Below are 22,038 nucleotides of genomic sequence, written 5' to 3' on the forward strand. Positions count from 1 at the left end.
TCTAATCAGAGCAATATATTAATTAACATTACATTTATTTCATAAATAATTCACACAATCACAGTGATATACAAAAATCATCGAAGGCGAAGTAGGTATAAACGCATTTTAGAACTTAATTTTAGTGTAATCCTAAGTATGTAAAGTAAATCCATAAGTCTCATTAATCAATTCAGTCCGATCACGCGCTTTCCTGTAGTTTATGAACAAGCTGTTGGCTGGCTCTGCTATTATCATTTTTCAACGTTGTTAATATGGATTTCTGAAACAAAAGAATGGTAATAACTGCGCTGTGAGTTTAATGACACTAAAAAACTTAAAAATACTCCAGCTTTGTAACATGTGCTGGAATAAATGAAGGGATAACGTATAAACCTAATCGATATTATTAGTAGGTAAGTTTGTACCTATTCCAAAATTACTTTTAAACACGGAACCCTAAAAACCTAGAGAGCTCATTGGCAAATGTCCGTCCTTGAAAATAATCTCGTTTTGATAGAGATACACAGGATTTATTATTCCTTTTCCAGACATATTAAGACTATTCGACCACATACGGTCCAATGGAATTTCAACGTTAATATTAAAATTCAAATTTGTTTGCAATATTGTGGAATATGGCATGTCTTGAATATCTGCTAAAACATTTTCAAAGATTAATTTTATTCTGCTAATCATACTCACAGAAAGTCTTTGATTCGAATCCTGTACTTTTTGCGACAGTATCCACAAATTCGTTGCCAGGTTAGCCATCGAGCTATTGTCCAAGTCGCCGCGTCGCACAACTCTCCAGAACACTTCAAGAGCCAAGTCGTGTTGTTTCCGCGTCTCCTTGGCGTCGCCCAGCGCTTTCAACACGACGAGGAGTTCTTGGCATATGTTGGTGGAATACTTTTCGATGCTTTCTATGTACTCTGTCTCGGATCCGTATAACTTGTCATTGGATAATACTAAAACAAAAAAGATGATTTTTGAGGTAAGTATATACAATATCAAAGTCAGACGCCTTGTCGATACGAGGTTCGAAGTGGCAGAAGCACATGCCGTTGTACTCTAAATAAAATTGAATTCTAAATATTCTAATAGATTACATACGGTTCAATTTGAAGTATAAAATGTAGTGTGTGATTTTTTACCATGATTTTACACGGACACGCAGAAACGTGTCACGCCCTTTAACCCTTTGACCGCCACAGAAGGCTTTGGAGTTCATCGGAAAGTCTTGGCAACTTCGCCCACGACGGCCACAGCCGTCAGCTTCGTCAATGCAATAGGAACTTTCGCGGTACTCCGTGAAGTTCAATGTCGTTTAAGCGTCTTTGAACTTCATTTACAAATCATAAACCGGTTAACACGTTCGACGCCGGTGACACAGCGTCTGTGATCAAAAAATCCTTACTACTATGCCAGTGACACATATGTGTGTTTTAATTTATAAGCCTTTTTGTTGCCAAATTTCAAATTAAATAAAAAATGATTGAACGTACACTTATGTTATTCAAAATTAAATCTAAATACGCTTTGGTTTCAAAATTTGTAAGTTTTTGATATTGCACAAGATTACCTTTATACAGTGCCAGGTGGCACAAATATGTGTCATTTTTAAGACAGATTTCAGCGGTTCTCAAAATTTTCATTGGAACTTACTATAGATTGCACAGCCAATATGAAATAAGCAATTTAGTACTAATTTTTATACCCCGGTAAGCTAACCCGGGAAGTAGTATATTTCTTTAGTATTTTTTTGACTCCGTGCCGCTATTTATGATAATAATGTTAATTAAGATTTTTAAAACTTCTAGTCAACAGAAAGACTAAAAATAAATGTAAGTGAGATTATAGTCAGCTATTTAAGATATGTAAGATTCTTCCAGTAAGCCTTAAGCATAAATTCACATTAGCACTTAGTCACCATGGAAGTCATAATCATGGTTTATCTCTTGTAAGTAATACACACGGCACCAGGTCGGTAACTGCAGGCAAATACGAAGTGCCAAGAGTAACCAACTACTATGGAGATAGGTGTTTGACGAAACGTCTACCCTACATATTAAACTGTTTGCCTGCAGATATCAGGACGGAAGCCAATAGAGCCAAATTCAAAAGAAGTCTGTTTAAGTTTTTAATTAATACTATCTAATGTTATTTTAGTTTTCTTAGCGAAGAGACTCTGATCCCACAGTCAAACTGTGAAAACCGTTTTGTGGGACATATGTTTTGTTATAATTGTACCTCTTATGTTAATAAATAAAAAAAAAAAAAAAAAAAAAAAAAACAATTAGTAAATATTAGATTAAACGAAATTTAAGTAATAAAAACAAATTTACTAATTGTAACATTATTATTATTTAAACCACTTCTTATAATCATTATAAATAGATATACAAAATTATAACCGGTTTTTATAGTCTCTAACCGGTTAATAACCGAAACTGTATTTATTTCTCAAAATTTGAAAAATTAGGCATTAAAAGGTTCAAAAATACGTAATTATTTAATGTTTTGTAATAATAAAGATTTATTCATTACGTTTCATTGACATTACGTTTCATTATTAAACCGTGTTAAGGCCAGTAAATTTACTGACTAAACTTATGGAACTTTTTTATCACAATTAATTTCCAATTTAGGTAATAACTTTTTTAGTACTTGGGGTACTGAATAGGGTGTGCAAACCGGTTAACCGAGACTTTTTGACCTCTGTTAAAAACCGGTTTTTATAGTCTCTAACCGGTTAATAACCGAAACTGTATTTATTTCTCAAAATTTGGAAAATTAGGCATTAAAAGGTTCAAAAATACGTAATTATTTAATGTTTTGTAATAATAAAGATTTATTCATTACGTTTCATTGACAACGTTATTATCTATACAACTAGGGAACAAATCAAATTATTTTATTGAATATTTATTATTATTATTATAAATGGGCTTACTCTTGACCACAGACTAGCCAAAGGCAAAGACGTGGCCTACGATGGAGTGAGCTCGCCCAGAAGATGCCTGTTCACTCTTGATTTGAAGGTTGCCGGGTATATTTTTGATTTGTTGTTGTTGTTTTGGTTTTTTCTTTCGTATCTATTTCAATTTAACATTATTATCTGTAACGATTTTATTTTAAAAATTAGTCCCGAGTCTACTCAATTATACATTTTATACAATACAGTAGAGTCCGGTTAGTATATTACGACTCCGCATAGACCTAGCGTTCAACCTCTTATAACGACATAAGCACAGGTATTTATTTGGTTTTCGTATGTGATAGTATGAAAGTACATCCGTTTATTACGACTCCGATTTTAACGACCAGCCGCTTTTTACTACACATTTTACACAGAATCCGTCCATCAAGTCCGATTGCAACGACGAGCGACAACGTTTTTATTGGGTTGGCACAAAAGTAATGAGACACTTGGTTTACGTTTTATATTTTTTATTATTATTACAATACAAAAAGCTTAGTCGATGATGTAATCACCATTAGCATCTATGACTTCTTGCCAACGATCCGGCAAAGTTTGGATGCCTTTCGCCCAGAACTCTGATGGCTGTGCCTCGAAAAAGTTGTTTAACTCCACCTGTACATCATGGAAATCATTGAATTGTTTACCCTGCAAATGTCGTTTCAGGGCTCTAAACAAATGAAAGTCTGATGGTGCGAGGTCTGGAGAATAAGGTGGGTGGGGTATCGTCTCCCAGCCCAAGTTCTGCAGCTGTTGGCGAACGGTAGATGTGACATGAGGTCGAGCGGTTTCATGTAGTAAAATTACAGTGGCTCGTCTTCGTCGTTTTTTCTTGATAGCAGAAGATAGTTCGGTGAGCTGTGTTGAATATTTGTTAGCGTTTACAGTTTCATTGTGTAATAGTTCATGAAACAGCATGCCTTGCGAGTCCCAGAAACAACAAAGCAAAACTTTTAAGCGGTTCTTTTGACTCGGCTTATGTTGAGTTGGTGGCGTTTCTTCTCGAGGCAGCCAAAAAGCACGACGTGTATCGTTCTCATAATAAATCCATGATTCATCTCCCGTAACCAGATCAGTCAAAAACTCTTTACGTCGGGGTCGCAGCAAAAGTGATTGACAGATGGCGACACGGACTGCACGACTGGCGTCGGTAAGGATGTGCGGTACCCATCGAGCCAAAACTTTTCGATACCCAAGCTCATGCAGATGGTATTCCACAGCGTGGTGACTGCAGTTAAGTGCTTCCGCTAATTCACGAGTAGTAGCATCAGGATTCGACTGTAGTTCGCGGCGTAAATCGTCATCATTGAATGCAGGTTGGTCGCCCTGAGCGTGACTGACTTTCAAGGCTCCTGTCTCCTGATTTAAAACGGTCAAATCATCTGGACACCGTGGCATGGCTTGTTCTTCCAGCGCCCAATGCAGTGTTGATATTGTCAGCCGCAGCACGCGCACTGTGGCCTAACAAGTACTCGTATAAGTAAAGTGTTCGAACTTGTCGCTAGTCCATTTTATTTCAATCTAACTAAACCAATCACGAGGGCGGCTTTATATATCCTCACATTAGAAGTACCTAGAATGTTCTACAACATACTAGAATATTATCGAAAACAATTAACTTAAGAAAGGAAATGTATAGAGTTTTGTAGAGTGTGTCATTACTTTTGTGCCAACCCAATAGTTTTACTAGTAAATTGAGGAAACAAAGCTACTTCCACCCAAGCACGGCCCCCTGTCTTGCCTACAACAAGTAGCAAGATTACATTGTGGCCACGTAACTTTTTGAAGTCTTGCTTTTATTTGTTCGCCTCGGGTCTAATTTTATAAGCTAAATAGAACCCAATTTGTATTTTTCGATTGCGTATAAACTAGCTTTACTTGAAAATGATGAGCAAGCACGCATACTAAAAAGGACTTTTCTAACTAAACAAGTCACAATAAAATAAGGTATTAATACTATGATGATAATAATAACCTGTAAATAAACTTATTGATTGAAATGTTTTATTAATAGAGATGTAGATATTACTTTTAATTAAAAGAAATGAAATTCGTTTTGTACGACGTCCGGTTAGTACGACGTAATATCAGTGGTCCCTTGAGCGTCGTTGTAACCGGAGTCTACCGTATATTTCAAACTATATTTTTTAAAAGAAAGGTTAAATGGAGATCTTGGTTTTCTTACATCAATTGCTTGTATTACTAGGGGCTTTGGGAGCTGTAGACCTTCGCGACATGTCTAGAAAACGCAACTGACGAATCACATTCAAACCACACAAGCCTTTTTTAGCATTTTCCGCATTTACCAAATTTCCAAAAACTGAATAAAAATGATCTTCATCGTGCAAGTAATACCTGCTACGATATCATCAACATCAGAATTCTTAAAGGTAATGGTAATTATTGCGTAGTACGGCCATTTACTAAAAATCCTCAAAACCTTATTAACCGGTTTTGAAGGAAAAAGTCTCGGTTATTAACCGGTTTTTGCATACCCTAGTACTGAACTTGTCTAAAAGGCAGTAAATATGAGAAATTTTGACAAATGTTAATAACTTAAATTATAATAGCAGTATTATTCCCTATTATAGATAAAAATAATCGATATATCAGTAAACACAATTTTCAAATGGACCTTTTCGGCCGCCTCCTAAGTATCTATGTGTATAATAATCTATGTTGAGTTCATTAGTGCTAAAGTTTGAGAAACACTGAGTGATAAAGTAATTACTTACGGTTTTCTTCCATTTTGTGAGTTTTAAACTATTTTACCGTATTTTTCGAGCATTAGCACCATCCCACAGCACGTCAGAGAGATGACTGACACCGCGAAATAAAAATAATCGCATTTTAGTAATTTACCTCTGAACTATGCCAGTTGACACATACCTTGTGACCATGTTATTCCTATGCCAGTAACACAAATATGTGACTACGATAATTACGCCCGGCATAGCTAAAGGGCTTAGTGAAATGCTGCCGGCGTCGAACGTGTTAATAAAATAAATGAATTACGGATCTGAAATAATTTGTAACTAACCTCCTTCTATGCCATAAGCATACGTTTCACAAGTCATTTCACAAAGCAGGTCCAGCGTGCGCAGAAGTGACATGTAGTACACCGGGTCGGTCTTCCTCCAGTGGATTCTCTCTATGGTTTTGATGAACCCACTGAGTATGTAGGCTTTCACACTACTGTCCATATTATCCTACAAAATATAAACGCTAACCTAAACAACAGTGAAATGATCTTTAGCAATCAATACAGCATCTACATTTTTTTAAATAGCCGGCAACGCGCGAGTAGCAATTACTATGTAACCTTTATTACCATGTAGGTAAGGCTGTGGTCCGTCCTAATATATATATGACAGTAATTGTGACTCCGATTCCGATTACATTTGTCTAACACAGATATATTTTGACTAATCATTCGCCACTCACCGGCATTATGAGAAGAGTCGAAAGGAAGTCACTGATCAAACTGCTAACTTTAAAGTGGGTCATTTTCTTTTGACCATCCTCCATGATGAACTCTGGAATGTCTGGTATTAAACTGATGAGCGCTTTGAAGTTTGCTTCCGCTGAAAATATACAACCACTAAATTATAACACTTCCCTCACAGTACCCTGATACCTTCAGAAGACGACTAGGCGGATAACCAAACACTTTAGAAAGAACATCAAAATTATAATTTGAAACATTTTTCGATTATTTCGGTGTTGGCTCAAAACCGTAAAAGTTGCTCAGTGTGACCAAACATGAATGGCTTTGAACGATTGCTTTTCGTTCAGTTACATACTGAAGATAAATACATGTCTAATATCTCAGTTTATAGTAAGTATTTTCTGTGTTAATATCTGTGAAAATAATTTAATTTGTTCTAAGAGTAAATAACCATGACTCCGAAATAAGGCCGGGTTTCGAACCCAGTACGATTGGCTTGGCATGCAAGGCTCTATTCACTATGCCAGACCATTTCATTTCATTTCATTTCATTTATTTTGCAATGTGTGTTACAAAGGTCTTAATAAGTATACATGTGAATAGTTTCAACACACCCTGTGAGGGTATTGCAATATATCTAAAGCTAAGATCTAAAACTAAATTTAAAGTTAATATTTCTACACAACGAATGTCATTTCAGTTAAAGTTAATTTTAAGTTAGTAAAGAATACAATTCAATTTAGCCTTAATAAATAATTGATAAATAATTTAATTACATTTAGTTCGTTCATAATTACATTCAATGTTTATAATATAATATATAATTATTTAGAGAGGTGACGGTATTATGTTATAAGTATTGATTTAAATATCCTGGATGTCATCATATTGTAGATATTCCGTGACGGTGTAAAAGGCTTTTTCGACAAGGAAATGTTTTAACAGTCGTATAAATTTGTTGTAGTTAGGCTCAGATTTTATGCAGTTCGGTAATTTGTTATAGATCCTTATCGAAGAAGGATATGGTCCATTTTTATGTATCGCTAGTTTAGACGACACTTGCACTAAATTACATTTAGAACGGGACTCAAAACGACGTGGTACATCTCCGATTTTAATGAACTTATCTGGGTGATTTTTAACAAATTTACACGACTCTAAGATATAGATGCAAGGCAAGGTCAGGATGCCAAGGTTTTGAAAATATACTTTGCAGCTTTCTGGGTGTTTCGTGTTTGAGAGTATACGGATGGACTTTTTCTGTAAGATGAATAAATCTGGTGCGTCAGTACTGTTGCCCCATAGGATCACGCCATAGCTAAGCCATGCATGAGCAAACGCATAATACGCCGATAAGGCAGTCTGTAGGTCGGTGGTCCTTTTTAGTTGTCCTAGAGCATAATTGAATTGGCTATATTTGGTTTTTATTTTTTGTACATGATCTTTCCAATTTACATGGGTGTCAATAGTGATGCCGAGGAGTGAGAAAGTGGGGACGCATTCCAATTCAATGCCGTCGAAGGAAAAATGGAAGTCTAATTCGGTTTTTTGGTGGGGCCTAAATTGCATCATTTTTGTTTTGGTAAAATTTATTTCTAGGTTGTGATCATTCATCCATTTTACAATGTTTGTTACAACATGATGTATTTTGTCATTGAGGTGTATATTATTTCTACATGATAGTAGTAGCGAAAAATCGTCGGCAAACATGACACAGTTTTCAGAAAAGGATTTTGGGAGATCATTTATATATATAATGAAAAGGACGCACCCTAGAACACTTCCTTGAGGGATTGAGTCTAACACTGGTTGGATGTCAGATCTAACTATGCTAATCTCTTTCGAGTGTTCGTCCGTATACTCAATATCAACGCATTGCTTTCTGTTGTTTAAATAAGATTGGAACCATTTATGTGTTATACCACGCACTCCGATACCGTATAATTTATCAAGAAGTATGTTAAATTTTACTTTTTCATATGCTTTTGTCATGTCAAATAATATACCAAGTGCGTATTCTTTTCTATCTAAAATTTCTAAAATTTCATTGACGTATTTGTAGACTGCTAAGGTAGTCGACCGTTTCTTGCGGAACCCATGTTGTGAATCAGTAAACAGGTTGTATTTTTCACAAAAGGAATACAGTCGCTTACACATTGCTTTTTCAAAAATTTTTGACCAGTTGTCAAATGGCCCAAAAAAAAACAGGAGCGTACCTTGTCCGACACAGTTGTTGAGAAGTGCCGCTTGCCCGGACAGCAGGTAGAGCTGCGCGCGCGCGAGCGGGCAGTGCAGCGAAGGCACCGTCACGAAGCAGTACGCGGCGCAGGCGCGCTGCAGCCATCCGCGCCGCCCGCCGTGCTGCGCGCACCCAGCGCGTTCACGCACTGTCAACAAACCAATTGCTTAATCTCTTTCTAGGCAGCATAGTATATCTTGCGGTTGTATGTGTACGGTCTGGTCTTCCGCCATTGTTTCCGGTAAATTGGCTAGTAACAAACGGCAAGTGCGTACGGCTCTTCATACAAGGTATCAAAATTGAACGAACGAAACTCCCCAATCTCAATATGACAATGGGAAGGTGGGGAAAATCAGGAGCCGACATAGTGTAGTCACCCTACTTGATACATTTGTATGAGAAAAGTTATGTCTGAATATCTTTAAAACCAGACAACGAATATAAAATATTAGATGGTGGATATTTAGTAAAAATTTTTACTAAATGTTGAAGTACTTTCGAGTGTCTTAGGTACTACAAATCGTAAGATATTTACATTTTTAACTTTCTCAAAACGTGTGGACTGAGTGAGCACTTACAAAAATTTATTATAAAAAAACCTGACACGTTAGTGGTTCGTTTTGTATTTTACAAATTCCCATTTCACTTTTACTAAACTATACACATATAATAGCGGTCTAAATCTTATGTTTTTTATCAAAATTCGGCTTTTCAAAAGTGTGTGGATTGAGTGAGCATAAGAAACTATTTGTAAAAAATTTAATACGTCACTAGGTGATCTAATATTTATAGAGGTAGGTTGGCCTATTTTTTACTAAATGTTAGCAAGGACGATTATAAAGGACCAGCAGAGTCCATACTAAATACCGTACCCCGTTGGCAGCCGTAAATCTATGTCACTAGATGTCACTAAGAGTGTCATTTGAATAAAAATGTCGTTTTTTTTTAAAAAATACGCCCGCGGTAGTTCAACGGCAATACAAGTGATACAGTGAAAAGTATATAGATGACGCTAGGGGCCCGTGTCATGTTTCAGTCCCTGTTTACAACGCAAGCCATCGTTCTTATTTTGAATTATGACAATCATGCAAAAGAGTACCATACTGTCAAATTTTCTATCTCTTTCATTTTGAGCGTGACGTCAATGATTAGTAATATTACTTTCAATATATTTAAAATTTAGATTTTAATGAGGCCATTTCGAACGGTGTTTATGATAGATATCATGTTGACAATCAATGTCCTGACCGTCTCGCTCATACCAATCCTATCCTATATTTGAACGAGTGCGACCGAAACAGTTGAGTATTATTGAAGATTTTTGAATGTCTAAAATCTTATTGGTAGTTGTCGAAAACCCGCTTTTTCCATAAAGTGTTGGCGCGACGTCAAGTGGGTGATAGGCGTACGAGCAAGTACGCGTTGGATGGTCGACTACTATGCGCAGCGGTTTTTACGCGTACTTACGGTGACACACAATCGAAAAAGGTCGTCGAGCCATAAGTACGCATACCTGCTCGTATCGTACGTTTATCACCCACTTCAGACTGCGTTTCGATCGGCGTTTAGCGACAATGATTATCAGCTCGGCTTCATGGTTTTACGAACCTTAGCTCGGACCATCGAATATGAAACTTATAAACTTCTTTATACACAAGGGTATAAAGAAGTTTATAACCAGGTGCTCCATGACACCATTGCACCAATCTGTCGCCAGCACCGCTACACTTCAACGGCCAAGTCACACAACATCCATACTAATATTATAAATGGGAAAGTGTGTGTGTCTGTTTGTTTGTCCATCTTTCACGGCAAAACGGAGCGACGTATTGACGTGATTTTTTAAGTGGAGATAGTTGAAGGGATGGAAAGTGACATAGGCTACTTTTTGTCTCTTTTTATATCCCCCACTTCCTTAGAATGGAGGATGGAAGTTTGTGGAGAGATTTTCGAATTTAACGCGAGCGAAGCCGCGGGCAAAGGCTAGTTAACTATAATAATAAAGAAATCGCAGTAAGGAACTTTATGTAGATTTCATTACTTTTTAGAGATAAACAAGCAGCTCCATCGAGACGGCTATTTTTTACAGAATGTTTTTGGTGGGATATACATAGGCATAGGTATATAACACTAACAAGGTATCTATTGTCTTAGTCCGTTTTCACATTATCCGATCCGATATCGGATGTCGGAAGGATTTAAATGGAAAAAATCCAAGATAGCGCCTGTAATGTATGGGGTATCAGTCCTACATCCGATATCGGATCGGATAATGTGAAAACGCATTTAGTCTCATTAATTATTACTTATGTCAGAGTTTCACTAATTATTTCCTTTTATTCATTTATTATCTCAGTTTAGGTTTATACGAGTACCAAACGAGTAGTACACGAGTAGAAAAATACAAACAACAATACAAACTATCATTAATTTATTATAAAAACGTAATCCAAAGTGCCACACCTGGCGGCCTAACTATCCGCGTTGTGTCCAAGACGAAGCCTGACCGACGAAGCTAGCAAGTCTCTCTACATGTTAGCTGAAATACTGTCAAACCATTCACTGTGATTACTCAGATTATTATAAGCAAAATGATCTTCGAATGAACTTTCTGGACAATTGAGATGCATGGGCGCAGTCGAAACCAGCTCGCCCCTTCAGCTGTGTCCCGTTGAAAATCGGAAAGATTCTTTTCCTTATCACATTTAATGTTTATAAATTGGATTCGCCTTCTGTCACCTAAACTGGTAATTTTATGTATGAGGTCATTGGTCATACAATTATTAATTTATACAGTTATTAATTCTGTATCTCTACGCGCATTGCTGCTGTGATTCTAAAATATTTAATATCCATATATTATGAATATTCAATAAATCATACAATGACATTTGTGATGTGACATGGATGTCAGATGTCACATCTGTTGGCACAATGATTGCGTTTTGTTGAACGTATTTGAGCTCAACATATAGGTTTATTATCACTAAGTATATTATATTAATGAACAACGAAACGGATGTGACATTTTCCTAGTCCACCAACGTCATCTAGTCATTTTATTTGGCAATCATTAGACAACATGCGAACAAACTTAGCCAGCGAAGCGATCACAACTACGTCGAGGCCGACCAAAAAATATAATTTGTAAAAATTGTGTTTTGAGCCAATATTTTGATATTAAAATAAAGTTTTTTGATAGTTATTCATAGTATAATATAAAAACAAGTAAAAATATGTGTGAAAATATGTTTTTTTCCACTCCCAGGTTACGAAACAACGCCATCTAGTTTTAAAGCAAAAACTAAGCTTTTTTCAGGGGTACGCTTTTTTGTATGGGCTATATCAGTCTAGTATTAAATGGTCCTTGATGTTAGTATATAAATATTATATGTTAAATGAATATATTCACTGTTTTCGTTGGTAGTTTGTGAGAACTGAGTGAGCACATGTTAATGGCTGTATCTTTTGATTTATCTTTTTACAAATTCAGAGATTCGTTTTACAATTGTTTTAGAACTTTTACTAAATGATCAGCATATTTTTTTTTATTTTCGGAAGGTGCTCACTCAATCCACACACACACACTATACTTGCTCCCACTAGGCGGTGACAAGAACAGAAGCCAAATTAGTTATCTCAGATTAATAGAACCCAGAAAGGCTTAAAAACGTACATGAACGAGAGCCATCAACACGGCGTCCAGCTTGATGAAGGCGGCGCGGCTCTCGACGTAGAAGTTGAGCTGCTGCTCCGGGTCGTCGTGTGTCACGGCGTGCACGTATTTCGTGATCAGCTCCGCGCACAGCTTTACTTCGTCTTCCACAGTCACCGCGCTAAGAACAAAGTCCCTGTGTTATGACTTTAAGTTTTAAGCGACATAAACTTAATTTTTTGACTCGCAAATATAATGACTAGCAAATGTAAAGCTGAGTTTAGACGTGCAAGTTATTGCTGCAAGTTTTGAGACAGAAGTATATGCAAGAAAGAGATGCAGATATTTGCCACTCACTCTTACCTATAGTTAAGTCTCAAAACTTGCAGCAATAACTTGCCGGTCTAAACTCAGCTTAACTAACGTCACGATCAATGTCAAATTCTAACGACCATTAAGGGACTCGTTTGAATAGCTTGAAATGGTGATAACTATAGAAAACGTTAGCATCTAGGTAAAAAATGAAATATCTGCTTACTTGATAGATTCGTGCAATATACAGCAAAGACGCATTAAGCTCCCGATAACAATGGGATCTTCTATTAGTACCAGTTTGTACTTGGCAAAGAATATAGACAGGACAGTTTTGGCCATCATTGTGCGAGCGTTGGTCGTTTGTACAAGCTCCACGAGCGGCATAAAAGCGTCCTGCAAAAAAAAATGTAGTTAATTACATTCTACTACACGTGGAAAGTCTAACAAATTTTTAGCTAGGTAAATCTGTCTGTCAGTCTGTCAAACTACACAGTCGTAAATCCTTGGTACCTACATCATGCAGCTAACTTAAAACAAATTTAGGTTCACTATAAAGATTGATTTAAATGTGGGTAGAATTTAGACTTAATTATGCAAGGCTCATCCTCTTGTACTTAGCGACAATATCTTGTTATTTTTTCTCTATCAAATTAATAAAACGAATCTATAGTGTAAATTACCATCAAAAATAGCTCCTCGACATCTGGAATAGAGTTCAGCATCCGCCGAATAACGAATTGGAAGCTCCCAGAGAACTCGTCAGCCGGCTTCCCGCATTTGATCATGTACCTGATGGTTCCGCGTAAGATGATGTTTACGTGTTGCGTCTGAAAATGTAATCTTATTTAGCAAATTTCCAATAGCGTAAGTTAACACATTAACTACCAGGCAAAAATTGGCTCACTCAGAAACCGGTCGTAATTTATAACTGCCCTCTTGTATGGCGAGAACCCGCCCGCCCGCGAGTGGGTTCTCCGGCATCTGAGCAAAGCTTACAAGTGCCCACCAGGCGGTTTCTTGGTTGCGAAAGTGTGGGGTTTTTTTTACAAGAGTATAGTTTTTTATGCAGTTTGGTTATCAACAAACAAGCCCTATATCGCTATGAATGAAAAGATGCTAGCCCGATTAATTGATATACGCCGCTACAGTTAACATCAATCAACCTTCGTACATTGCGACGTTGCGACATTTGCGACCAAATTCACTGTAACGCGCCGAACCGACGACTAGTTAGGTGACGTTTAAATGTTTGAAAACCGTTTCGTCCAGGAAAGGAAGGAGGAGGGTGGTGGACCTACACCATGTTTCTGTATTATTTGTTTCTGTATGCTGTCGCCTATACTTTAAATGGGTACAGGCCGGTGTCTATCATTCCGTGTGTCGCTAAGGTGCTGGAAAATGGGATATGTCAGCGGCTAACATCATTTTTAAATGCGACAAATGCATTGTCCGACCGCCAATACGCGTACAGAACTGGTCGCTGCACCACCGACCTAGCGCGAGAAGCCATACGCAAGGTCATGGACGCCTTGGAGAACAAACAGCAGGTAGCAATGCTCTGCTGTGACCTCTCCAAGACGTTCGACGTCGCCGACCATAGCATCATCGCCGCTAAGCTACGGCATCTGTGGCAATGCTCATAGACTCCTCATTGATGCTCTTCGTGACCGATCCCAGGTTGTGGTAGGTGACGGGGGCCTATGTATCTAAGTCTGATCCGCTAACTACATCAATGGGAGTTGCCCAGGGATCGTCCGTCTCGAATATTCTGTTTTCCCTGTTACTGAATGATCTGCCTGGAGCATGTCGACAGCTGACATTTTAATGTATGCGGATGATGTAGCGGGTATCGTGACAGCACCAAATATAGACGACTTAGAGGCCCGCCTTAATGACGCCGCAAACCAATTATTTCGGTGGTTTAACACTAATGGCCTAGCACTGAACTTGACGAAGACCCACTTCATTCACTTCCAAGTTGGCGGCCGCACACCGAGATCACTAAAGGTTCAAGCTGGCGGCGTAGACATAGAGCAGGTAGAGACTACCACATTCCTGGGTTTTGAAGTCGACCGAAAACTCACATGGGCCCCCCATGTAGATAAGCTGTGTAAGAAACTAGGTGGTGCATGCTTCGCGCTGCGTCGCCTCGCTCGAGTCGTGCCGACGCATGTAGTGCGGACGTGTTATTTTGCAACCGTCCACTCCCTCTTGCAGTACGGCACAGAGCTGTGGGGGCGTGGCGCAGACTGGCAGCGCGCGTTCAGACTCCAGAAAAGAGCCGTCCGCGCTGTTCTGCAGCTGTCTCAGGATACCTCAGTAAAGCCCTACTTCAAGGAGCTTGGTATTTTGACCATGCCGTCTGTGATCATATTACAGATCGCCACGTATGCCTATAAAAACATGTCCCATTTTAAAAAACGCGCTGATTCGGCCCGCCTGCTTTGACATCCGAACAGGCTGTTACCGATAAAGCGACGACTTGCGAGATCAGACAAAATAACTCACGTTATGTGCCCTACTGTACTAAACAAGTTGCCAGAGTCAATCACCTCCGCTCCTTCTCTCGCTTGCTTTAACATAAAATTAAAAAGTTGGCTTATCGAGCACACGTTTTATAGCATAGACGATTTTTTAAGGCTTTAATATTAAATTAATTATGTATTTGAGTTATACCTAGAGTTACGCCTGTACCAAAGGGTAAGTTGGGATCAGATGTAAGCACGTATAGGCCGATTGCGGTCCTTTCTGTTTTCGGCAAGTTGTTTGAATCCATCATAGATTTCCACATCAGTCGTCAAATTGCATCGCAGCTTTCTGAAGCACAACACGGTTTTCGCCGTGGGCGCTCTACAGTTACTAATCACGTAGATTTGGTGGATTATGTAACCGCAGAAATGGATGCGCGACGCCAAGTAGACGCGGCTTACTTTGACTTTAGAAAGGCGTTCGATCTCGTCGACAATGACATCCTTCTGCAAAAGTTTGCTGCAGTGGGTTTTGCACCTAAGTTATTGAGTTTTTTCGCCAACTACCTTGAGGGTCGGAGCCAAGTTGTCAGAGTCGGAGGGTATGAATCAAAACCGTACTATACTCGATCTGGGGTAAGTCAAGGGAGCAACCTTGGGCCTACACAGTTTGTCATAATGATAAACGACTTGCCGAGGGCTGTTGGATCTGCTAAGTGCTTAATGTTTGCGGATGATCTCAAACTATTCTTGGGAGTAAGCAACATCACGGATTGTATAGAACTCCAAAAAGATATAGATGCTGTGCTTAGCTGGAGCGAAGTAAATAAGCTAAGTTTTAACGTCACCAAATGTAAAGTTATTACCTTTACCAGAGCGCGGACGCCGATTTTTGCCACATATACGCTAGGAGGCGATCGTATGGAAAGGGTAACTGAGATTCGAGACCTAGGACTGACACTAGACAGACAACTGGACTTCCGGTCGCACGTGACTACGACATGCAAAAACGCAAGTAAAATGCTCGGTTTTATAATGAGAGTGGGATACCAGTTTTCCAATGTCCGAGTTGCAACCAGTCTGTATAATACGTTGGTTCGGACTAGGCTAGAATTTGGAGCCATCATTTGGGATCCACACGAGTCAAAGTACACGCTTCTGGTGGAAAAAATACAGCGAAAATACGCTAGGTTTTTGTATAAACGCCAGTACGGTTACTACCCATATATGTATCCGTCATTATTCGTATCAGGGATGGTCGGGCTAGATACTCTCGAGCTCAGGAGGAAAACGTTGACGATCATCCACTACTACAAACTGCTCAATGGTAGAGTTAGTGGTTCGGCGGTCTTGGAGCGGATGGGACTGGCGGTGCCGGCTCGAAGCGCTCAGGACGGCTCGGGACAGGCGGTGGCACCGCGCCGCCAGCCGGCACTGTTCGCGCGCAGCGTAGCGCGCACTCGACGCACAGACCACGCGCCGACGCGTCGTGCGTGTGCGCTTCTTAACGACTTGCTCCAGCGCCTCCCGGAGGCCGACATCTTTGCCGACGGTTTAGGGACGTTTATGAGACACGTGGCGCTGCATCTCAACAATTGCACTACATAGTTAGAATTATATTTTTATGTTCCTAATATCCTGTATGACTTTTATGAATTTTGTTTTTCTTTTACTTAATGTTTATATTGACATTCAAATTAGAATTAGTTTAGAATTAATACTGACAATTAACGTTTAATAATGTTGTATAATTAATGTGTAAGTGTTTTGGTTCAGCACTGTAAACTTGCATGTGATTTATAAATAAATAATAATAATATACCAATGTACCTACTTACCTATAATATTCAAACAGATTTTAAATTTGTACTTTTTGAAAATAATTGACATGTAATATTAATATTATAAAATAAATGATTATTGGCAGATATTTGTTCCTGAGTCGTGGATGTTTTCTACGTATATAAGTATTTATATATTATTATATATATCGTTGTCTGAGTACCCACAACACAAGCCTTCTTGAGCTTACCGTGGGCCTCAGTCAATCTGTGTAAGAATGACCTATAATATTTATTTTTTATTTATTTATTTATGATTATGATTATTAACCACTCGGACGCCACTTGGCGGCAGTTGCCGGCAACGTACAGGTACTTGTCCAGAGTTGATAGGATTCAGCTATGCATTACTACATAAACGGAACGTCTGAATTTTTTTTTTATACATTTATTAGGGTCAAACACGAATACATGTACAAAAATAACACTTCCAACCTTAAAATAACGTCTGAATAGTAAATACTTACTGATAAATGCATGCAAGCAAACTGCAGCCAAGGGGCCAGCACTTGAAGGAAGTTGGTGGTGGATTTCATGTTGTTGGCGATCTTCCACCACGTCTGTATCAGCGACTCGGACGCCATCTGGTGGTAGCTGTCGGCGGCGCATAGGTGCTCACCAAGAGCCGTGAGTATTTCGCTTAGCATTACTATACAACATAGGAAAGGAAACAATTTTTAATTATACTAGTTTCATATTATGTGAAACGTTTATTAGATGCAAATGTTAGGTCTGGGGCCCATTACTCAAAACTGAAAAGTTTAAGTTACAAGCGGAAGTCTCTTTCCAACTTGTCATACTAGACATTGATAACCACTTGTAAATTGTAAGCTTCGAGAAATGGGCCTGGTCAACACCATATCGACAAGGTTGGACTGTAACGTAACCCAGGCATTAGTCTCTAAGACACTGGCCGTATTGCCTCATTGCACTTGCTATGCTGAACTTTTGCAAGAAATAAATGTAAATAAATTATTGTGGAAGTTAATGAATATTGAGTTGTAGAACATACGAACGTACGTGGTATAATTACAAATTGAGAACTTTGCCTTTGATTTAAATAACATTCCCAGTACAGAATATATCAACATCATCACCGAATTAACGAATCGAAAACATACCTACCCATTTTCTCTGCGGAACTCTGTACCATTTCCAATATTTGCGTAGATTTCTTATTAACACTTGTGGGATCAAATGTCGAAACCAGACAGTAGAGTAGTAACTCACTGAAACATATAAAATTATCAAACGGACCATGTTTACAGGATACACTCCCGTACACTCCCAATAAAAAATATTTAGGATTCATACTTATTTTCCATGGTCTCGCACTTTTGGAGCAAATCCTCTAATAGCGTTAGCTTGCATTTGTTGGCATTAACGGTCCCATACATCAACCAGTCAACTGCTGGCACATACAGACTCAAGTACCTGTCAAGGGTCAATAACTGGACTTCATATTTCTTTCGAATGGCTGGTTGAAAAATCTGAAATAAAATGACAGAAAAAACGTGAACCTATTAAAACAACTGGTCACAAAATAAGTATTGTATGTTTTTCAAAACGATCACTAATGTACTGTCAGCTGCAAAAGTGCAAGGAGAAATTATGAATGAGTTCATTGATAAATTCGCCATCCACTTTTGCAGCCGATAGTACATAAATTATAGTAAAATTACCTACCTGTTGATATTCCTCAAGAAATTCTTTCAAATTGCTATAAAAGAATTCCTCGCATTCATTCCCCAGTAAATTAGAAGCAACTTTGCAGAGATACAGTCTCAAGTAAGTAGCAACCAATGGGTTGCCTATGCCTCTGATCATTTTCGTGAGCCTGGCTATGGCAGGCTTTATCTCGTCTTTGGCAATAAATGAGTAGCACTTTAGTAAAGTCATTTCCATGTACAATCTGGGCAACAACTCTCTTATTGAAGCCATTTTGAATAGCCAATTCTGGCAGGTTTCCTTGGCTGCATCAGGAACCTCCGTGGGGTCAATGTCTTGGTCTTTTTTTGACACATTTGAACTAAAAAAAAAAAAACTGTTTGAGGCAAAGAAAAACGAACCTTGTAATACAACTTCCAATCTTATAATTTAAACATTAGAGTCAAATTATATTATAAATTGTTCTACTACGAAATGAAACTTACCCATAACTCCGCTCTTTGAGTCTAGCAAACACTAGATTTCCGAATGTGTCTAAAATATCAGTAATTAGTACAAACTTGCTGGGATAGAATTGCATTACATTCACATCAGATAATAATTTGGAACATTGAATTGCGATTTTAAATGCCTTGACACGTTGTTCAGTAGCCCATGCCTAAAATGTAATAAAAATAAATTTGTAGACTAAATATGTACCTTCCTACTTATTTGTTAGTATGTTTTGTATATTACCACCCTGGAAATATACTTTTTATGAGATATTTTTTAATGCTTTTAAATTGATTTTAAAATTTTTGTTGAAAAGGTGATTTTAGACAGCTAAAACTATGCCCTTTATTTTAAATACCTTTTTGATTTCTTCGTTTAGCACATTGATTTTGGTGACAAATTCCTGCTGTGATAATCCCATAGTTTTTCGCACAGTATCTTCATCAAAGTCATCCAGCTGTTCAAGTCTGTGTTTAACTTTCTCATTTAAATTGGAAACCTGGCGGATAAGAGCTGAAAAGGAACTAACTTAAAAGAACCAAAAAAAAATTAAGTGTAAATTAGTCATGTGTGATGGGAAAATAAATTAAATACTATAGTAAAGACAGTTGTTTCTCTAGAAAAGGGGAATTGCGTAAAAGTTATAAAAGTAAAGTCAGGTATGCTTATACCATGAATTTTGTTAATATACATATAGCTAAATTCATAAATGGTAATGGAGGATAACTGAATGCACATTCATGTGAACTCCACAGGATCAAACTGTATTAGGGTGTGCCTTTATATAGAAATATTAAAGATTACTAGTTTAATACCTTTTTCGCCACCTGGGAGAAAACTACTGACAATAGTCAACTTCTCTCCAGTAGTATATTTGTTTAGAATAACGGCACGCCTGGCTGTCCAAGCCTTAGAATAATTAATACTCCCATCAGTTACTTCCACAGGCAGTGACTCCTAAAAAACAAACATGTTGTTAATTAAATTTTCATAAAAATGATTTCATATACCTTATGTACCATTGGGCTCATGTGAAAACACCTATAAAGGAATGAAACTACTAATTTAAAAACAAAATAAACTACCTATTTTCATTTTACTAATTTTATTGAAATATTTGGAAAATCTTACTTCTGCCAAGTCCATTTGCTCAAATCTAAGTAGTGGATCAATCTCTTCAAATGCAGAACTCCATTTGTTTAAATTTTCAATAAAGCTTGTACTTGAACTTATTTTCTGAAATCATCAAAAAAATATTAAGTGAGATTATTTTAGGATCAGCAAAAAACTCAGCAAGATATTACAGCTTATAAATTAAACAATACAATTATTAAATATGGAATTTGAATAAAACATGATTTAACATGACAGTAGATATGTGTATCTCTGATGCACTAGATTTCTAGTAGAAAACATTGTCATTTATTGAACTTGATCTTAGTTCTTATTCTTATATAATGTAATTTTCCGAAATAAATAGAAAATCATTTGTGTAATAGCATATGACTCTCCGACGGTTAAGTGTTAGGAAACTTACTGCTGTTACTATATTCGATTTAAGTGGATGATTCGTAACTTCAAATTTAGGGTATTCATGTTTAACACTTTTACGATTTTTCTTTGAACTCCTGAAATAAGTAAGATAAACTTTAAATGCAATAAAACAGTTTACACACCATTTTCTAAATATGTATACAAAGGAACAGTAATGTTAGGCTTAGGCTTAGTGATTTTTGTACGAAATTACAAAGTACAATAAAAAAAGTCATACCATTCGTAGTAACTAGGCATAGCGAAATATTTTATTCACTTTTATAAGCTGTAAACTATTAGGATAATATAAATTTATAAAACTTTTTATATTTACGCCTCCCTAATGGTATTCCTATTCGCGTTTTGAGCTGTCAACTTGTCAAGCGTCAACTGTCAAGAACGTCATGTCATCAGATAGTAACGTTTTCTTACCAAAATACTTTAGCATGTACAACAAAGAATATAATACTCACTAGGAGATTACAACGTGACACGACCTCGGAACTAATTGATATTAAAACGTTAAGTATACAATTTTTATAGTAATTATGCAGAACGTATATGTTATTTGTAGATTCATTAATATAATTAATGAAAAACCGTATATTAAAGGTTTCCTTTAGATAGGTACCTTAACCTACACAGAAGGTATCGGAATGTACGCTTAGGGAAGTTGCGGCTAGGAGGGAATGTACAAAAAGTGCTAGGCGAACGGACTGACCGCGTAAGCGCTTCACTTATTTTAAAACCAAAGAATTCAATACTCACAGGATACTTCAATTTATCTACAAAACAGCTTCTATATAGCTCTGTAGTTTTACGATGTGGCAAAGTTGTAATACTTGTTAGCGGACGAACTCCACGAGGCATACAACCGTCTTCCTTAGAATCTTAGATCAAATTAAACTATTTTCTCATAGAAAATATTTTAATTTGTATTTTTTAAGTAGTCTCACTCACTACTATTAACTCTCTTCGCTAGCTCGTAATCACATGTGTTGATTCAGTTCGGGGGTCGAATTAGTTTCGGTTCTCCCTCAGAGACGGTTGGGGGGGGGGGGGGCAAGCTCTCGGTAATTGTGTCATATACTTGAAAATTTCGACCCTTGCTTTCGTGTACCGATGGCCGAGTGGTTCAGGAATCCGTCCGGTTAACGGAGTACGCTGGTTCGAATCCACGAGTGAACGTCTTCCTTAGCTTTCAATAACCCGATCCCACAACAGCACAGCACTTACATGTTTCGCAAGTTTTATTTACCATCATCGCCTGGTGATATTGGCATCCAGTTGATCCACACACAATGTGTAGGGCGTAGGCCAAAGGCTGCGGTTTTAATGCATGTCGCAGTCGCAGGGGATTTTTTTTGTTGGGGTAAATTATGATGATTGATGACGAAATGGGAAATAAAATCCATAT

At 37.6% G+C, this 22,038-nt stretch overlaps 1 protein-coding gene across 1 annotated transcript; it reads right to left on the reverse strand.

The window, feature by feature from the left end:
• LOC125228247 (VPS35 endosomal protein-sorting factor-like) lies at positions 1-20,982 on the reverse strand. Its single transcript, XM_048132743.1, has 18 exons — positions 20,860-20,982; positions 20,626-20,716; positions 20,220-20,324; positions 19,904-20,045; positions 19,447-19,616; positions 19,082-19,254; positions 18,615-18,957; positions 18,243-18,418; positions 18,054-18,157; positions 17,396-17,577; positions 13,300-13,446; positions 12,843-13,012; positions 12,322-12,485; positions 8,627-8,815; positions 6,407-6,546; positions 6,003-6,171; positions 685-950; positions 1-262 (listed from the first exon to the last, which is right to left on the reverse strand). The coding sequence occupies exons 1-18, from the start codon at positions 20,877-20,879 to the stop codon at positions 182-184; spliced, it is 2,832 nt and encodes a 943-aa protein (XP_047988700.1). The 5' UTR covers positions 20,880-20,982; the 3' UTR covers positions 1-181.
• Between the last annotated feature and the right edge of the window lie 1,056 nt (positions 20,983-22,038).

Source organism: Leguminivora glycinivorella, chromosome 7 (genome assembly GCF_023078275.1).
Source record: "Leguminivora glycinivorella isolate SPB_JAAS2020 chromosome 7, LegGlyc_1.1, whole genome shotgun sequence".
In the NCBI taxonomy this organism is placed as follows: domain Eukaryota; kingdom Metazoa; phylum Arthropoda; class Insecta; order Lepidoptera; family Tortricidae; genus Leguminivora; species Leguminivora glycinivorella.